The sequence below is a fragment of the Rhinolophus ferrumequinum genome, chromosome 8 (genome assembly GCF_004115265.2).
Source record: "Rhinolophus ferrumequinum isolate MPI-CBG mRhiFer1 chromosome 8, mRhiFer1_v1.p, whole genome shotgun sequence".
Lineage (NCBI taxonomy): Eukaryota > Metazoa > Chordata > Mammalia > Chiroptera > Rhinolophidae > Rhinolophus > Rhinolophus ferrumequinum.
The window spans coordinates 89,079,233-89,097,270 of record NC_046291.1 but is presented as its reverse complement, the minus strand read 5'-3'; the positions used below and the strand labels follow the sequence as shown (position 1 = coordinate 89,097,270).

The 18,038-nt window shown below is 48.8% G+C and overlaps 1 protein-coding gene across 1 annotated transcript in view; it reads left to right on the top strand.

Moving 5' to 3' along the window:
• Positions 1 to 15,644, top strand: part of CCDC93 (coiled-coil domain containing 93) — a 77,489-nt gene extending 61,845 nt beyond the window's left edge. Inside the window, exons 18-24 of the mRNA XM_033112682.1 lie at positions 751 to 813; positions 1,637 to 1,745; positions 5,139 to 5,221; positions 7,280 to 7,317; positions 8,733 to 8,817; positions 10,585 to 10,698; positions 15,234 to 15,644. Coding sequence (XP_032968573.1) covers positions 751 to 813; positions 1,637 to 1,745; positions 5,139 to 5,221; positions 7,280 to 7,317; positions 8,733 to 8,817; positions 10,585 to 10,698; positions 15,234 to 15,287 — 546 coding nt within the window. The 3' untranslated portion in view covers positions 15,288 to 15,644. The remainder of the gene's footprint in view (positions 1 to 750; positions 814 to 1,636; positions 1,746 to 5,138; positions 5,222 to 7,279; positions 7,318 to 8,732; positions 8,818 to 10,584; positions 10,699 to 15,233) is intronic.
• Positions 15,645 to 18,038: the final 2,394 nt, after the last annotated feature.

The following is an 18,038-nucleotide window of genomic DNA, read 5'->3' as shown; positions in this document are numbered from 1 at the left end:
TCTCTCTCTCTCTCTGTGTGTGTGTGTGTGTGTGTGTGTGTGTGCGCGTGCTGGGGATGGAGGCACCTCTGATTTCATTGTAGCTCTCTCTAACTCAGCAAACCATGTCTCTTATCTCACTGGGTTCAGGGAGGAGCTAGTTTCTCTCTTTTAATTCAGCTCTGTCCAAAAGAACCTTCTACAGTGCTGGAAATGTTCTGTATGTGCCCTGTCCAATATGGTAGCCATTACATGTGGCTATGAGCACTTGAAATGTGACTATTGCAATTGAGAAACTGATTTTTTTTTTTAATTTCAGTTAATAGAAATGTAAATAGTCACATGTGGCTGGTGGCTGTCACATTGGACAGGGTAGCGCCAAAGAGAAACAAAAAGCAAACCAGCGTCATCTCGAAACACAGAGGCGCAGGACAAGAGGTTCTTTAAGTCATGCTTGTTTCCTCCTCCTCATAGTTTGCTTTTAGTTGTGGCAGGGGGAGGACATGTGGATTTGGGGGATACTTCACTTAAAAACATGGATTCCGCCTGGATCCCAGAAAAAGGAAGAGTTGTTATAAAGGGATGTGAAAGTGTGTCAAGGGTCTCACATGACGGAGGAGCCAGACCCTAACCCTGCCCATTTCAGAAAAGAAGTGTGGGGCCTGAGGATGAGGGGGATAGGGTTTAAAAACATTCTACTTCAAAAGAATTCTTCATCAAAGAATGAACGTTTCCTATTCCCAGATAATTGTGTCTTTTTCCAACTTTTAGGAAGACCTAGACAGACGGTATAATATGGAGAAAGAGAAACTTTACAAGATCCGCTTACTACAGGTGAGTGAAAACAAGAGCACAGAAATATACAACTGCATCTGGCGGCGTATGAGTGTCCTGTCGCAGAACTAGAATGTCTCGGCCTCTGAGAACTGGAGACTCTGTACTAAGGCTGCTGTTTGCAGTCTTCTATTTGGAGGGTAACTTGGTGGTCGAAGATGATAATGATAACGCCTCATGTTGGTGAGTTACTTTCATGATATGGTCTCATTTGATTTGATCCTCACCTCAGGTGGAGAGTAGATACCGTGTTTCCCCAAGAATCAGACCTAGCCGGACCCTCAGCTCTAATGTGTCTTTTGGAGCAAAAATTAACATAATTTTTGGGCTGGAGATTGGGTGTCAGCACTGCAGGTTGGGTGTAAGGAAGGGCTTTTTCAAGGAGTGGGGACTTGAGCGTATTTAAAGGCTGATGAGAAGGAGCCAGTGGAAAGGGAGAGCTTAAAGGTACCGTAAAAGGAACAAATAATTGTATCTTTAGATTCCTGGGGGATAAAAAACAAAGAACAGAGGAGTCAGAGCCTGAGTACCCTTGGGGAGTTTGGGGTGTAGCCTTGGCCAAAAGGAGAAACACATCTTTACCCCGAACCGGAGTGGATGCGTTCTGTGTTCCAGTTCCCAGCCACACCGTCTCCATTTATTGCATGGTGGAGAGTCAGTCATCATCTGCGATGGGGCCCTCCAGCCAATAGCAGGATTTGGGGCTTGCATTCGGGGAAATGTGGTTGTGTTCTGGCAGCAGTGGGGGGCAGTGTCTCGGCTCCTAGAGAACATGGAAGGCCATCTACCAAATGGTGTTGTTTCCTCTCCCTTTTGCACTTAGGCTCGAAGGAATCGAGAAATAGCAATTTTGCATCGCAAGATTGATGAAGTGCCCAGCCGAGCCGAGCTAATACAGTATCAGAAGAGATTTATTGAACTCTACCGCCAAAGTAGGTGCATCAACTACTGGTCCCAGGAGGGACGCGAGGCGAGGGGCTTTGTCCCACTTTGGCGTGGTGGGGCGTGCCTCAGCGCAGTCCGGGAAAGCCACCACCGGAAAGGGCTGTTTTGTCATTAGGCCCACACGACACTCAGTCCATGTAGCCTGCTGGTGGGTGACCCATAATCCCTGGAGCAGCACTGGGGTGCCCCTACTGCCCTCTGTGTGGACATGTGCTAGTTGAGCTCCTTGAGTAATGTCTCGAACCAGCCCTCATCCCAGTTAGCCATTGGACTCCCTGAGCGCCCCAGGCACTTCTCAGTGTTACACAGGGCATCGGAATCCCAGCATCTCTGGGTCAGTCCTCGCTCACTGTCCTCTCAGACTTGCTGGCTGACATGATCCTTGCCGTTGGCAGCATCGTGTTCACCCAGCAACCGGGACTGGAGCTCCCTCAGCCTGAACCAGCGGCCACATCTCGTCAGGCTCAGCGTGGCCCTCAGAGCTGTCATTGCCTTTCTGTTTCCACTGCTCCTACCATATCTGTTCTTACTTCCATCATAACTTAGCTGAATGACCATTAGCTGGTCTGCAGCCCCTTCTACAAGTCTCTCATCCACACATGTGACTGTCACTTCTTCCTCTGCTGGCAGATCTTCAGCAGCTCCCCAGGGCCTGCTGAATAAAGCCTCTCTCCTTACTCTGCCCCGACCCTCACCGGTCGCACTGGCTGCCTGGGGGCCCCTCTCCTGCTCTGAGGCCTCGACCCCTCCTGTTACCTGTGTCTGGGACCCTCTCTCCTCTCTATGACAGAATCCTTCAAGACCCAGCTCAGATACCCTCTCTAAACAGATCCTTCCTCCAGGCTCCCATTCTCGCATGGCCCCTGGACACCGCAGACTCTAAGGTGCAGAACTGAACGCAGCCTCCCTAGCCTGCTCTTCCGCTCCGTCCCTGGGATCACTGTCTCGCCCAGCTGGGCCCTCTGTAGTCCACTCAGACTCGTGTTGCTCTGCCAGCTGTTTCTGAGAATGGTCAAGTCCATTTCTTCTGGACTACTTCTGTAGCCGCCTTCTCACCACTGCCCAGAGTCTATCCCCTTCTCTACTCTCTTGCCTGAGACATCATTCTCAAACATACATTTAATCATTTACACTCTTGCTTAAGAGCTCTGATATTTAATAACTCCCCGTAACTGGTTGGATAATCTTCGAACCCTGAGTGCCCTGATCGAGTCCTGCGTCCTCTGGGCCGCACCACTGCTTTCCCCTGCAGTCCCTCAGCGCCTCACCCCTCGCAGGAGGGCGTCTGCATCTTGGCCTGGGACCTGGTCCCCAAGTCCAGCTGCCATTGCCCTGCCAGTCCCACTCGGCAAACTTCGGCTCTTCTTTAACACCCACCTCAGATTTTGCCTTGAGGTCTTGGCCGCTCAGGCGTCCTTCCTGGTTCACTCTAGGGCACTGTCCTCACGCGAGGCTGGAGTCATGCTTCCGTTCACGTGCCACAGCCCACCCGCTCAGGGTTTTTACAGGGCTCATATTTGATGCAGATGGTTGGGGCAGCCATCAACAGTGGCAGTTTCTCAGCAGAAAATCGTTTCTGCCTTAAGTGAAATCCTTCTGCTGAATTTTCTACCCTGCCTACCTTAAAGCTTTTAATAATAATAATAATAATAGTAAGTAATAATACCTTGCGTCTGTATATTTCACAGAGTAAACTTCACATGTTAAAGTCATTTTGTGATAGGACATTTTATACCAAAGACATTTTCAATCAGTTGCCCCAAAATATCTACATCATTTTTTAAAAATTATCATCCAATCCCCCACACAGTTCTTGAGCTGGATGGAGTAAGGGTGGCAGCTGTGTTCCTGAGCATTAAAGCTAAAAGTTGACTGGCTTACTTAGTGGTGGTGATTATCAGCTTTGGCCACCCATTATAATCACCCGGTCCCGCCCTCAGAAAATCTCCCTTTAATTGGTCATGGGACTTTCAAAGCTCCCCAGGTGATTCCCTTTTTCAGCCAGGATGGAGTATCACTGTTCTAAAGCTTTTAGCAATAATAATACTTTATGTAGAGTAGTTCATGAGGTGATTTTCATACAAATTAGATGTTGGGAACACATATTTTGATGTTGGGAACATTTTTAACTGTTGCATCAAAATACTTGTATCAGGTTATTAACTTCTGTTACCAAATATGTTCAGCAAATCTCCCTGACCTTCATTCATCTTTGAGCTGCTCTGCTGGAGAGAGACACAGCTGTTACTGGGCATTAAAGTTAAAAGTTCAGTGATTGGTTTAAAGAATCAGATTTAAGTGTGAATGGGAGTTGCCCAAGGAAACCAACATTGCTCAGGCCTGCTGTGCCTTCCCCACTGTGCTGCTCCAGAAGGAGTCTGTTTTCAGGGAGCCGGAGCCTATGGAAAACCAGCCTCCACTGTAGTCTTGGCCGGTGCCTGATAACCCTTAGGTATGAGGATCTTACCTGCAGCGTTGGAGCTTAGGCTCAAAGCCTGACTGTGAACCCAGGTCTGGGGATTTTCTCTCTCTGGGTGGCTGTGTATTATGGAAATTAGAGCAGGAGGAAGTCGCATACGCTCTTAGGCTCCGAGCTACGTGGGGCTACCCAGCCACAGAGCAGAAGGGGAGAGTTTGGAGAGGAACCCTTCACCGCAGTAACCTCGTTCTCTGGTGAATACGGTACACTCACAGTCCTGGATTTTGACCACTTGCTCCTAAATCTCTCTTCTGTCGGGAAGAGTGACGAAGGGGAGGTGGGCCAAGATGCTGAGTAATTTTGCAGGTGAAGATGTTAGGAGCCCTGGTAATACGTGCCCCTTAGTCGTATGCACAGGGGTAGGAAGAGAATACATTCATTGGGCTTGTATTCTGCCCTTGGATAGGCGTGTCATTCATCAGGAGGCGTTTGGGAAGGTCTACTGATTAGGCCTGTCCCTAGCGTGGGAGTTAGAAAAGTGAACAGGCTGCGGCTCCCGCCCCTTGGGGGTGTGGGAAGGGAGGAAGCCACACAAACAGGAAGAGGCAGCGAGGCAGCTTCCTCATCCTTGCCACCTTCCCCCCGACTCCTCACCTGAAGGACTCACCTGTCCCACACCTGACAGGGAGGGGCCTGTAACCCCTCCCTTGGCCTGACCAGTAGGGACTGGTTCCTGGCCATCAGCCTGCAGTAGCTCTGCACAGGCTTTTGTGCCCTGCACGGCTTCCGCCCAGACAGCAAGCCAGAGTGCCAGCCCTGAGAGGTCCTTGTCCTGTAGGGGGTTGGGGATGCCTCAGTGTGGGGGGAGAAGGAATGGAGAGGAGGCAGGAGGGAGGGAGGGCAGGTGCTTAGGGTCATTTTGACACATTTTATTCATGTGCTGATTTCATTGCATTTACAGTTTCAGCGGTGCACAAAGAAACGAAACAGTTCTTCACTTTATATAATACGCTGGACGATAAAAAGGTTTATTTGGAAAAAGAGGTAAGAAGCTTTATAAAAAGAAAATGCTTAATAAAATGCACAGCTACCAGTGCTGTTGACCCCGGGAAGTTGAAATGAACTTGGTGTCTGGGGTGCATCCAGTTTAAGTGGAAGGAGTGCCTGTTGTATGCCCAGTGCTGGGGTGGAGTCACAAAGGGCGACATGCCACCGAGCTCACTTGGGGCAGGGTGACGTGAGCCTGGTGCACAGGGGCCTCCTGGTGCCCTGTGGGAAATGCCATCCTTCAGAGAAGCAGTGGGAGCCTGGGGGGTGCATAAGGAGGGGTCCTGGAGTGGGTGAGACTCTAGTTTGAGTTTCAGAGGCAGGAAGCAGCCAAATGAAATGGGGGTGGTAGGCTTGTCATAGTTTACACGGGGAAATGTATGTAATCATCAGTGGCCGACAGAGGCATGACCTAAAAGGATTGCAAAATTCAAAGCAAGGGTGTAAAGGGGTTAACATGGCACTGATAGCCCCCCCATATTACTCTGGCTCCGGCTTAAATCCGTTCATGATTCAGGGATCCCCCAAGTTGGATGACAAATGACTGAGGCGTTTAGAAAAAGAACAGTACCGGTCTTCAGAGTAGCAGCACAGAGTGGTGGAGAGAGCATGAGCTTTGGAGTCAACACAGATTTGGGTTCGAGCCTGGCCTGATTTTCCTCACTAGGAAAATGGGGATACACCTGCTTTATGTGATTATGATGGAGACAGAAGGAGAAAAATGTGAAGTCCTTTGTACGTGGTGGTTCTCAATACACATAGCTCCTGCCTGCCCCCTCACCTTGGGGTTGACAGAATTTGTTTTCATTTTCTCTCCTTGAAACCTGCACTAATTACCACTTTAATAAGAGCAATATTACAGATGTCTCTTTTACCGAACCCACATGGAGGCATCTCTAATTGTTGGCACCTTTATTGCCTGTTCATCAAACTCGGTAAATCTCTCTCCTAGAGGGCACTCCTTGAGGATGGGTTGAGTTATGTTTTTCTCTGTTTCCAGGGCCTTCCCCAGTGATGGGCACATATAAAATGTTTGAATAGATAAGTTGAGTGGATTTGCTGGGATGTAGGTCAGACCTAGGGGTAGCTTTGCTATGTGTCCTGACCTTGGAGTCTTCCTACCTGGGGTGGGAAAGACTTGCCAACTCTAACTTAGGGACAGGCCAGCCCCTTCTGAAAAAGCCTTGAAGCCACTGACCTTCCTTCATCAGCAGTGTCTGGAGTTGTTGCATTCGTTTAAAACCAAATAGTATGCAGGGGAGTGGGACTGTTTAATTCTAAGCCATGTTACACTTAGTTACTTCACATTTGAATAAATTGTGCATTTATTCCAAATCTATTTATGCCTGTGGTATTTTAGCTTTCAAACCTCCCAGTGGAGTCATAAGGACAAGAATATCATGTCCATGTTACAGACTAGGAACCAGAAGTCCAAGTATAGTAAGTGCTCAGTCCTGAGCTCACAAGTTGAGTTAGCAACGCAGCCAGAAAGAGGAACTAGGTTTCTAGTTTCTCTGTCTCAGAGCCCCACTTTGGACTGTATGACTGGGGCAGATAGAGGGCCCTACTATGCAGGCTGAGGCAGTTTCCATGGGAATGGAGGCTGTGAATGATGCATTCACAGAGGCTCAGAGCCACCCAGCAGCTGGCCACATTGGCAGAAGATTTTATGGGCAGGAATAGGACGGGCAGTGTTCTCACTGCTCACCCCAGTTGACCCTCTGCTAAGCTGATAGCCTTGAAATAAAGTGCAGTGTTTGCAAGATCAAAAGTGCTGTGGTGGCAGCTTCCCCAGAGCTCTGATGTCAGCTTAGTGTCTTCTCTGCGGTGTTCAGCTTCCTTCAGGGAGCCCTCTTCCCACATTCCTGTGGCCATGGGTGCCAAGGTAGATTCTCTGGGAAAAATGACGCGACTGAGAACGAGTTGCTCTTTTTTCTATGTTTCGTTCATCTCCACCAAAAGCGCTATCCAGAGACAGGACAGGCTTTCGTGGTGGAGGCAGCACAGGGGTCTTTCTGCCTTTTGCTTACAGTTTGTTTTGTTGTTGCTCCTCAGATTAGCCTGCTCAACTCAATTCACGAGAACTTCTCACAGTAAGTACCGTCAGGAGCCAGTCGTCCTGCCTGGCAGCACCACGGTGTGCCCTGCACTGTGTCCCCTCGCCTTCCTCTTGCTGGTGTGAGTGAGCAAACCGATGCCAGCTGTGTGCTTCTGACACCTTGCCCGCCGCTGCCAAGAGCACATGTGTCTCGCTTCACACAGTCCTTGAGTTCTTGCAGAAACAGTGATATTTTAAAAACACCAAGGAATGTCTTAGGAAAAAGTTAACTTTCAAATAAGTTGACTATGCTCAACTAGTATAATCTCATTGTGTATTACTTTTTTGTCTTGTTAAGATTAGATTAATACCATTTGTTCTTGAGGACGCAGATGCTTTGAAATTTACATAATGAAATAATCTATAGAAATTTTTTAAAGATTCTTAAAAATCTTACAGGACATTTTATTTTCAAGTTAATGTGCATCCTCTAAACTACTTTATTCAAATAAGAATTTTTTTCTCCAAAAATTAGATGGCAAGGCCCACCTGTACCCAGACCCTAGCAGCCCTCAAGCATGCCCGTTGTCCCCTGGCCCATCCAGGCAGCTCCAGGGCCTGGTCTCTGTGTAGCAGGCTTCCTTTCCTTCTGGTGCAAATCTCTACTGTCCCCTGCCAGGTGACCAGTGACTAAGATTTTAATGGATTGCAAGCTTTAGATTTTAAACTTCATTTCTAGTTAAAAACAAACAATACACCCAGAGCTCCCTGGTAAGAGTCAGTTAGTGACTTACAACCTCGTGACATGTCTAAAAATGGTGGCTTCATCTTTATTCCCTGATGACTGAGAGAGTTGTAGTTTGAGTGTTTTTGTGACGAGTTCTGCTTTCAGCCGTTCTTTGGAAGAATTCTCAGTCCTTGGATCCTTGTGCTGTGATCCTTCTGGTTTCACTCCCTCTGTAGAACTGGAGGTGAACGGGAATGTTTTAGGACATCGGGGAATCTGCTCCTTTAGCTGCTGCTTGTAGAAACCGCAGGTTTGCCAGCCCTGGTACTAAGAAAAATCTCAGAATATGCCTACTAATCTTGAGCCGTGTCTCCAAAGCCTCAGATTTTTAAAAACTAAATGGAATTCATTTCTTAAGCAGTACCTGCTATCATTCAGAGTAAAAAATGTTTTTGTTAATTTTAGTGACATTTTATTTTAAGAAAATGTATTACTTAAGAAAATTGTAGGTAACGTGTGAAAAGGATTAATATTCAGTTATTAAAACCAGGCGAATTGTTATGCCTTCCTCAGAGTTTAGAAATGTTAACTGCCTGGGACCCGGGGCCCCATGAGTCCACCCTGCCTTGCAAAAGCCTAGTTACTTCTTGGGGCATCATGTGGTCACAGGGCTGTCTCCTCAGCGCCTCCTCCTTTCTCAGAGTCCTATGTGCTGGTCACGCCTCCACTGGTTTTTCTTTCAGAGCCATGGCTTCTCCTGCTGCCCGGGACCAGTTTTTACGTCAGATGGAACAGATCGTAGAAGGAATTAAGCAAAGTAGAATGAAGGTCAGATGTCTTCTTTTCTGTAACGTGGTCCGTGTTTCATAGTGGTGATGGAGAAGGCGCTGGAAGAACAGCTTCTTCTGGTTGTTCTGGCAGTGGGTGGAGCCAGCTCCGGGGGCTGCCTACACTGCTGGTTCAAAGGCAGCTCTTAGCAGTAGCTTCATGATTGAACACCTACTGTGTGCCAATCCGCTTAAAGCCCTCTTTAGTGAGTGCTGTCATACCCACCTTACAGAGGAGGAAACCGGCTTTCCCCAGCAGCCTTCCTCTCTTGCCCAGAATCGCTTCCTCCTGGGTCTTTGCTTCCTGACATTCATTCCTTGGGATCCTGAGAGCATTGTAATGTTCAGGAACTTCCTGTATAAAAATGCAAATCACTGCTGAACTCAGTTCTACTAAAGTGAAAGGCTGTTGAATGCCTCAGAAATCAGAAGAGAAAATAGAGGAACTGAAAAGGGGTGCGGGAGCTCCAGAGGTAGCTTTGCAGAGAATCATCCAGTCTGGGGCTGCATGGGGTTTCCCTCGTTTTGTGGCTCTGCACGTGGGCCGTGTGGTCAGTAGTGGAGCAGACTCACTGTCTGAAAGCCAGAGCCAGCTGCAGTTCCCGACCTCCAGAACCAGGGGAACCCTCACTGCTTCCAAACATCTTGCTTAGTCCTGTGTAAGAAATGGAACACACCAGAGTGGTCCTCAGGCGCAGCAGTAAGACCTGCTGGGGACTGAGGGCATCTCCTCTTGTGATCTGGGGCAGACTGGTCCAGTGAGTGATGCTGGAATGAAAGAAAGGGTTGTCTGTGGGCCTGTCATCATAAAAACTCATTCACAAAAGACAGACCTTCAGGCTGCCTGGAATCTCATCTCACAAGAGATGAACTGAGGGCAGAAGCTCTCCATATCTCTGTCCCTGTAGAAAAATATTCATCTCCCCATTAACTACTTCAGTAAAATGATGTCAAAGGAGAACAACAAATGTCACTACTGGCAAGACTTTTCATCCACAAAATGAAAGCAGAGGTGAGGCAGCACTCACCTTGGGCTGGACACTTGCCCCAAGTAGGACAGGCTCTTGCAGAGAGTGAATGGAGCCCCTTCAGGATGGGGGCTGTGCGGCAGGTGGGGGACAGAGAACCTGGCTCACCGGGAGCCTGTGACAACCCAGTCTCAGTGTGGCGGACCTTTCCTCCCTGCCGTTCTCCTCCTCGGGGAGCAACAGGAACCTACTGGGTTTTTCCCTTTGGCTGCTTCCCCTTCCTCTTTACTAGGAGCTGGCTTCCTGGGGAAGAAAGTGGCCGGAGCCCTCATTCTCTCCATCCTTCCCCAGGCTGCATGCTGTTGGTACCTCAGTGCTGGGTCATTCCTTCTTGTGTGGGGCTGACCTGTGCGTTGTTTGCTGTTCAGCAGCGTCCCTGGCTCCTACCAGTAAGATAGGACCAGGAGGACCCCATCCTCACAACTGGGGCAGTCTAAACTGTCTCTACACATTGCCGAGTGTCCTCGGGGGGCAAAATAGCCCTTGGTTAGGAACCACCAACCCGCTGATTTTCAAATTGTTTGTAATCACCAAAAAAAGAAAGGAACAGTTAATGCCCAATGATAGGAGAAATGTTGAATAAATTATAGAACCTCTGTGCAACATCATGCAAATAATAGACCAACCTCAAAAATGATATAAAGAAGGAAAATACTAGTAATAGTTGCCTTTTGGATGTTGTCAGCAGCCCTTGATCAAAACGTGCCTTTTCATTACCATTTCACAAAATGTTTCCACAGATGGAAAAGAAGAAGCAAGAGAACAAAATGAGAAGAGACCAGTTGAATGACCAGTACTTGGAACTGTTAGAAAAACAGAGGCTGTACTTTAAGACTGTGAAAGAGTTCAAAGAGGTAAGAGGAGTGGTTGGCCCGGGCCTGTAAGGCTAAGGTGAGATTTATGTTCACCTCTAGATGAGGCTTTAAAAACCAGAGCGATGCTTTGGTTTCCCGCTGGTCTAAATAGCCAGTTAGCAGTGTGATTGGACAGTAAAGTGTGGCATCCAGGGAGCTCAAGATTGTGTTATTCTGAGGCCATCTTGAGGTTCTAACTGAAATGTCCTAAGAGACATCACATCTTTATTTTCATTTTCCTGACACTTAGTAAGCGCATTAAACTCATAAAATGGTATCGTCATCCCCCATCAAGGGCCACCTAGAAACCGAGAGGGGCCTTAAGAAGCCGCCTAGGAAGAGTGTGCCAGGCCTGGCTTGCAGTCCCGCCTTTACCACTTACCTGCTGTGCGTGGGCAGTGCCCTGATGGCTCCAAGCCTCGGGTTCCTCGTTGGTGGGTTCTGCTGGGTCAGATGAGAGATGAAAGCATCTAGTTCTGTGTCGGGCACATGTAACACCCAACACTTGCCCAATTTCATTTGTCCTTGTCTTTTCTCCATGCATTTGGGAAGGGTTACTCTCCATTGTTCCAGAAAGAAAAGTGTTTGCCCTTTTCTTAAGAGATCTTTCAGAAAAGAGATTATTTTGTGGCTTGCCAGGCTCTCAGCCGCTTTATTTCCAGGTTCCTTATTGTAACCTAAATCCATGTGGGTTTACTGAGTTTAGAGATGGCTGAGAATACAGAAGCACTACAGGTAGGTTGCATCCCGGTGTTGGGTCCACAGAGTAAGAAACATAACCGTTCTGTACCAATCATTTTGTTCCTGTATATTTCTTAAGCCTGCCTGCCTGCCTTCCTTCCTTCCCCATCTTTTCCTTCTCTGCTTCTCCTTCCCCTTTTTGTAACTTTAACTTAGGAGCCACAACCCATGGGCATTTCAAAATCTCTCACCCTTTCAGTGAATGTCCTTGTACCTCCTGCCATGCCCCTGGGGATACGTTGGGTTGTAAACAGACCCAGTGCCTCTGTCAAGGAGCTTACATTGTGGTGGGGGAGACAGCTAACAAACAGGGAAACAATCACACAGAAACCCTAGTAAACTAGTAATAACAAGTAAGAAGTAATGTCAGTCTTTGCCCTGGAGGGACTGATGTACATGTGTGATCAGGGAAGGCTCTCAGTTCGGAAGAAGGTGGCCGTGGGCAGAGCAAGAGTCCTTCAGCCAGGGAGCAGCTGGCTAACAGCCTTAAGCCTGAACGTCGTGGGAGAGTGAGCCGATGAGGTGTGTGAGGCCTGGGAACTGGGGCTGACGTTTCCGAAGGGCCAGTGAGTGGGCTGGCAGGGAACAGACGGGCCGCTGCTCCCCACTGGCGCTCTTTCTTCCCTTTAATTCAAATAACTCACAAAGAGAGAAGGCCCAGAGGAGAAGGATTACATTTCAAATGTTGCATGGACTCGCCAGCACTGCCCTTTTGACAGCAGAAACAAAAAAACAAGTTAAGTTGGGAGGATAAGTGTAAGCTGTCAAAATCAAAGCAAATAAGCAACATGGAAAAGCTCATTCTTGCGCTGCAGGCTCTCAGGGATGCAGGCGTGGGATGCCCTCTAAAGGAACCGGTTCCTTCAAATACATGAAGTATCAAGATTTCTGTGTCCCTGTCACACCAGGGGAGCACCCCGAGACCAGGCGCTGGCCTGTGCTCAGTGGTCTTCCGTCCAAAGCAAGTTGGAAAAACAGGGAGGGAAGTGTGTTCTGTTCTTCGGACAGCTAAATATATTTCATTTAAAGGACTCACCTTTGAAAAATAATAGCATGTCCTCTTGTTTCTTGATGTTAAAATTGCCTTTTATGAAACGACGGTGACAGTGCATAATCCTTTATTCTTGGTAACATTTTACTTGGCAGAAATTTTTAATTAACAACCATGAGTTAATGTCCCAAAGCCTTAAATTTTTCCCCACAAGCTCCTCCGGGGTAATTGGGGGTCAGCACACGTGTTGAAGAGGAGGTGATGGCGGCTTGCTTGCCGCTCCCCACTCTCACCCCACACCTCCAGCCAGAGTAATTCTCCTGTTTTACATGTTGCAATTCCGAGTAAGATCTCGGTGGTAGAAAAGCAGCTTGAAAGTTGGGCTTGGATCCCAGGGTGCAGCTTCTCACAGAACCTGCTCTGTCTTGGTCGCTTCACCTGCCTCTTCCCACCCGCTCAGTCTGCTCCCAGTTCTGAATCCCCCCTACGTGCTGGTCCCTAGCTCTTGGCTGGACAGTGATTCCTCTTCGTGCGGAGTAGTGTAGTTGTCCAGACGTGGTCTTGGCCGCCCTCTTGCCTGCGGTTTGCTCCACACAGCTGAATCCCAGTGATGCCCCCGGGCTCCGAGTAGACACCAGGTCACGCCCTCATCCTGACTCCCCGCCTCCTCTGGACCTTTTTGTAGAGACTTTGGGTTATTTCTAAAAATCCACTGGCTGGCCGGCCCTGGAGAGTTTGTTAATAACAAGTCTTCCAGGAAACAATACGTACTCGTATTCTAAAATCAACTTAATCACAGTATTACTCAATTAAGTAATTGTGTCCCTAAACCACAATCTCTCACAAGGTCACCAAACCAAGATTTCAGTTCTGGCCTAGCACTGATGAATGCAAACCGTGCGTTTTTATGAAGCTGCCTTTGCATACATAATCTTGAGTGAACTGAAGTAAGTGCTGTGTCTGGCTCTTAAGGTCTTCGGCAGGAAAGAAAGAGGCAAGGAGACATTTTCCCTTTTCTTCTAGACAGAAATGCCTAAAGGACCCTCTCTGTGTTTGCTTTGAACAGACAGCGTCATTCTGTAGTCTCCCAAAAGGCTGCTAGTAGATTGCATGGAATTGAATCAGTCTCCACATACCAGGTGACAGCCTAGGATATCTTTACTGAAAGATGCAAACATCACCTCAGTGTGATAGGATACACAGAATTCTCTCTGCTGGGGACTCCTTACCCCAGGAGGGTTTGGATGCTTCAGAGTGGTTTTTGCCTCATTTAAAAAGGTGACATAGGTGACAATTAAAGCTAATTTACTTATTATTTTATAGTTTTATCTTTTTGTGGGAATTTTAAAAAGTACTTAGAAATCAAGAAAGTACTATAACAAGTACTATAGTACTATAAAGTACTATAACTGCCTGATCTTGTTCCGCTGTACCTCTCCCCACTTTTTTTTTTTTTTTTGGCTTAAGATTATTTCTCCCAAGCAAACTTCAATAACTCGCTTTTAAAAGGACACCTTTCTTCTTAACTTTTCTAACAGAAGAATGTTACTCAGCTTCACCATTTTTCTCTTCCCACCCTCAGGAAAAAGTTAACTGCCTCTCCCTCCCAAAACATGTGCTCAAAAAGTGTCAGAGCACCTTGCTCTGACAGAAGAATTTAGCCTTACCCCCAGCCCTGGATCCTGTCTCTTCCCAGCTCCGAGGGGAAGATAATGTAAGCCCTGCACGTGAGCCTGCATTTGTCTCGATAAAGCCAGGGTCGTTGCGTGTATGAGCCTGACGCTGCCTGACGTGCGAAGGGCCTCCAGAAAGCTGGGAGCACTTAGCCAGGCCCAAGTAGATGGAAACAGTGACTTTGGGGGCTTGGATGCAGTGGGTTCAAGGGTAAAACTAAGTTTTTCTTCCACAGTAAGTGGCTCTCCAGGGAAGTGTGGCTACTGGAGCTGGCTGCACTGCCAGGCGGGGCTTTGAGCTCAGCCTCCCGGGCTCTTCCCATTACCACGTTTGCCTCTCAGTTTAAAGCAAGGCTCCTTGTGACGTGGCCCAGGGAATGGTGGTGATTTTTGCTAGCAGGGGGAGCTCTCCTGAGCTGTCAAGGCCAGTGGAAACAAGGCAAGAGGACACACAGACAAGCCTCAGGATGTGTGAAGAAGGGAGTACAAAATGGTGCACAGGTGGCTTTGCACCGCCGGGCGTTGGTGCCAGAGGCAGGGGCTGGGGCCGGGGCCCTCCCTCCTAATACCGCTCAGCACACACAGTCATAGGCCTCGCACGGCTCTTTCTTAAGCGGGAGCTGTCCCTTCATGCATGTCTCTCATGTCTTCTGTGAGCTTTCTTTCTTTCTTAAAGTCGATATTCCTAACCTTCACTGGTACCAGAGTAAGAACTTCTCTGCTCTGCCCGCGGTGCTCCTTAGTCTGTCTCCGCGGACCTTCCCCCTCTCTCCCTCCCTCCTCACCGTAGTAATCCAAGGCTGGCACGTGAGTGTCTGCCTTCTGCTTCTGTCCCACTGAAGGTTTCAGAGGCTTCAAGAAGTCTTTTGGAGTGACAGTGCCTAGTCCTGTCATCCTGTTCTCAGTCTGACAGTGCGGAAAGCGGGCGTCGTTAGAGCTGTTTTGGCTGTGAAAGGAAGCACGTTACCAGGCACTCTCACCGTGCTGGTGGCAGCACGCTAGGAAGACTTCAGTTGGTCAGAAGAGGTCTCCTGTGGACCTGGGGGAAGGACAGCAAGGTCACGTGGGCCTCACATGGGTGCTAACGTCACGCCACCTGCCTGCACACACTCTCTCTGCTTCCCCTGCAGGAGGGCCGCAAGAACGAGGTGCTGCTGTCCAAGGTGAAAGCCAAGGCCTCCTGAAATTCCCCAGCCATCATCGTACGTCACTGATTTTTGTTTAAATGCCATGTATCAGCTACAAGATCATGAAATGGTTCTGAACACTATGGTAGAGAGATGAGGGTGTAATGATTTTCAGCACCCTGGATATTTTCTGTCTCCTGCTGGCTTCCATTCCATCTCTGTTGGTCGTCGTTGATGGATTCAGACAGTGTAAACATTGTGGCCTGGATAACACCCATCATCCTCTGAAGAAGTGTGGGCAGTATTTGTTCTCTGTGTCGATGAACTTTTATTTCTGCAGTAACATTGCACATAGGACGGTACCTATATCTGTATGGACTCTCTGAATAAAGAGGAATTCCTTTGTTCAGCAAATATGAATTGAGCAACCACTGAGAAGTAGGCATTGAGGGAGATGGAAATATAAAACAGTCCTGCATGCTGGGCACCCAGCACGTGGCCCAGGGAGCAGATACAGCCCACTTGACCCCAGAGCTTGGCCAGCTAGGAGATTTTTTAGAAAACAGAGGCCTTCATAGCTGAACGACCATCCCAGGTGAGCACTACTCACCTGGGCCCTTCACTTGCCTGTAGTGCCTTTTGTTCCTGGCTCCTTGAGGCGCCGGCCAGCAAGCTTAATGGTGTAGTAACTAGGATGAAAACTCAGTGTCTGCCATTGGCTTAATCCTTCCGCACCACTCAAGTTCATTTCACCAGAACTGAAAACACGGGCCTCACATTGAGGACTTAGATAGATAAAAATCACACCTTACTACTGGATGGCCTAGCTCTCGTCTGAGTCACAGCCAGACTGTGGATGGTCTGGTGCTTTCCCCTCGTTAAGAGCGCACTCCGTGTGCCCTGCCTTCCGGAGGCCATGGTCTGAGCACGGAGAGGGAGATGCGACACACGGTTCTCTGCGGTTCAGGGCAGTGTGTGACACATCTCAGCACCGGACCCTGAGCAGGTCGCAGGCCGTATCAGGAGGAAGAGCAGTGAGTGAGTGGTGCAGAGATCCAGGAGACCTCATGGAGGGGGCACGATGGGGCCTGATCTGAAGGGGGCACAGATAGGCGGGGGGGCCATTTGAGATAAAGTACAACTGTGGGTGAAAATGTGAGAGTGTGCGGGAGAGCACAGGGCGTGCTTGTGGGAAGAGGAGTGGACAGGCAGGGCCAGCCTCTGTGCAGGAGGCTTTAGAGACCAGTCCGGAAAGGTGGCCTGGGACCAGCCTTTGGAGGGCCTTGCAGGGAAGGCTGAAGGGCTGACTTCATCCCCTGGAAATGAGCAGCCCAAACCAAACACGGACCTCCAGCCCCGGCCGCCAGCGACCTGGCAACTCAGTCACATTCAGGAAGCCCCAGCTTGAGGTTTGTGATTCCTTCCGCATAACCCTTGCAAACATACCAGTCAACAGGTTTGGGCCATAAAACATAAAAGCTTAAACATGGCAGGCACATGGGCCGTTCAGAGCAGCTACAGGAATATCATGTTCAGTTTTAGTTCCCTGATGGATGTGATTAAGCAGAGCTGATGTGTACAGACTTAAAAGAAAATCTCATACTGGACTAACAGCAGCCATTGGTTGGCGGGCCAGGGCTGGTGAGGTCTGCCTGACGGGGCTGCGGGTGGCTGCCGCCAGTGCTGGGTGGAAGCAGCGGCATTTGAAGCGGCCTTCCCGTGCTGAGCCGTGGACACCTCCACGTAGGCTGGTCCCTGCCCCGTGCTCATTGTGGATTTTGAAGGGGCTCAGTGAAGTGAGAGTAAGAAATTGCCAAAGAGCAAGTGGCACTTGGATGGCAGAGAGAAGACAGCAGTTTGACTGAATTACTTCAGGTTCAGGAAAAGTCCGTTCTCTTGTTGAGAAGCTCACAGACCTCCCTAACTAACAACTTTTGGAGGAGTTAGGAGATTATTCAGATTTTTGTTCAAAGATGGTGGTAAGAGTGAGTGACATTCTGGGGTTACCATAGGCCACCTCCGTGTGTTGTTGGGGAAAGTATGGCAGGACGAATCCAAAACAACCAACATTTTTTTTTTTAAAGGGGGGCATTCATGTTGAGCTGTGTTTCTAAAGAGTTTCATTTGGTTTGGTTTTGGTGCAGGGAGGTATCAGGAGATATCTTTTCCTTCATCCTCAAGGCCTAATACAAATAATAAATGAGTTTCTGTTCCTTTAACACGTTTTGAATCAGATAGCAGAAGCCAGCCTGGAGAATGCCACGTTTGCCTGCAGATAACCCACAGAGTAGGTGGTGCCTTTGAGAGTAATTAGGATATGACATGTGATTTATATTTTATAGTCGGGCCGCCCAGGCTGAGGCGATGCCCCGAAGCCCCTCAGAAGCCAGCAGGGGGTCCAGGGCCATGTCCTCCTCTGGGCGCAGACAGTGTGGCTGTGTGTTCTGCCAAAAGCGGAGGAGAGGGCATCCCTCAGTTACTTTAATGAAATTGTGTCAGGAGGAGTGACGTCCCCAGGAAGCATGCAGTTGTCCCTGCGTGGCCACAGCAGTGCACTTCACTAACGGCAGACGTCCCGCGGCTGGACGCCGGGCTCTGGAGTTCTCGGGCAGCCTCGGATGGGAGCTCCCCTCCCTCCCACATGCAGTACATGGGGCTGCTTTGGTTTAAACCAAAATCGGCACTGCTCTGAGCAGGACAAACCAGAAGATCTTGAGGCATGTGGGGAGACACTTGGGACATATTTCCTGTTGTCCTTGGCCTGGGTTCAGTCTCGTGGGTCACTGGGGTCGGGAAATAGCACTCGAA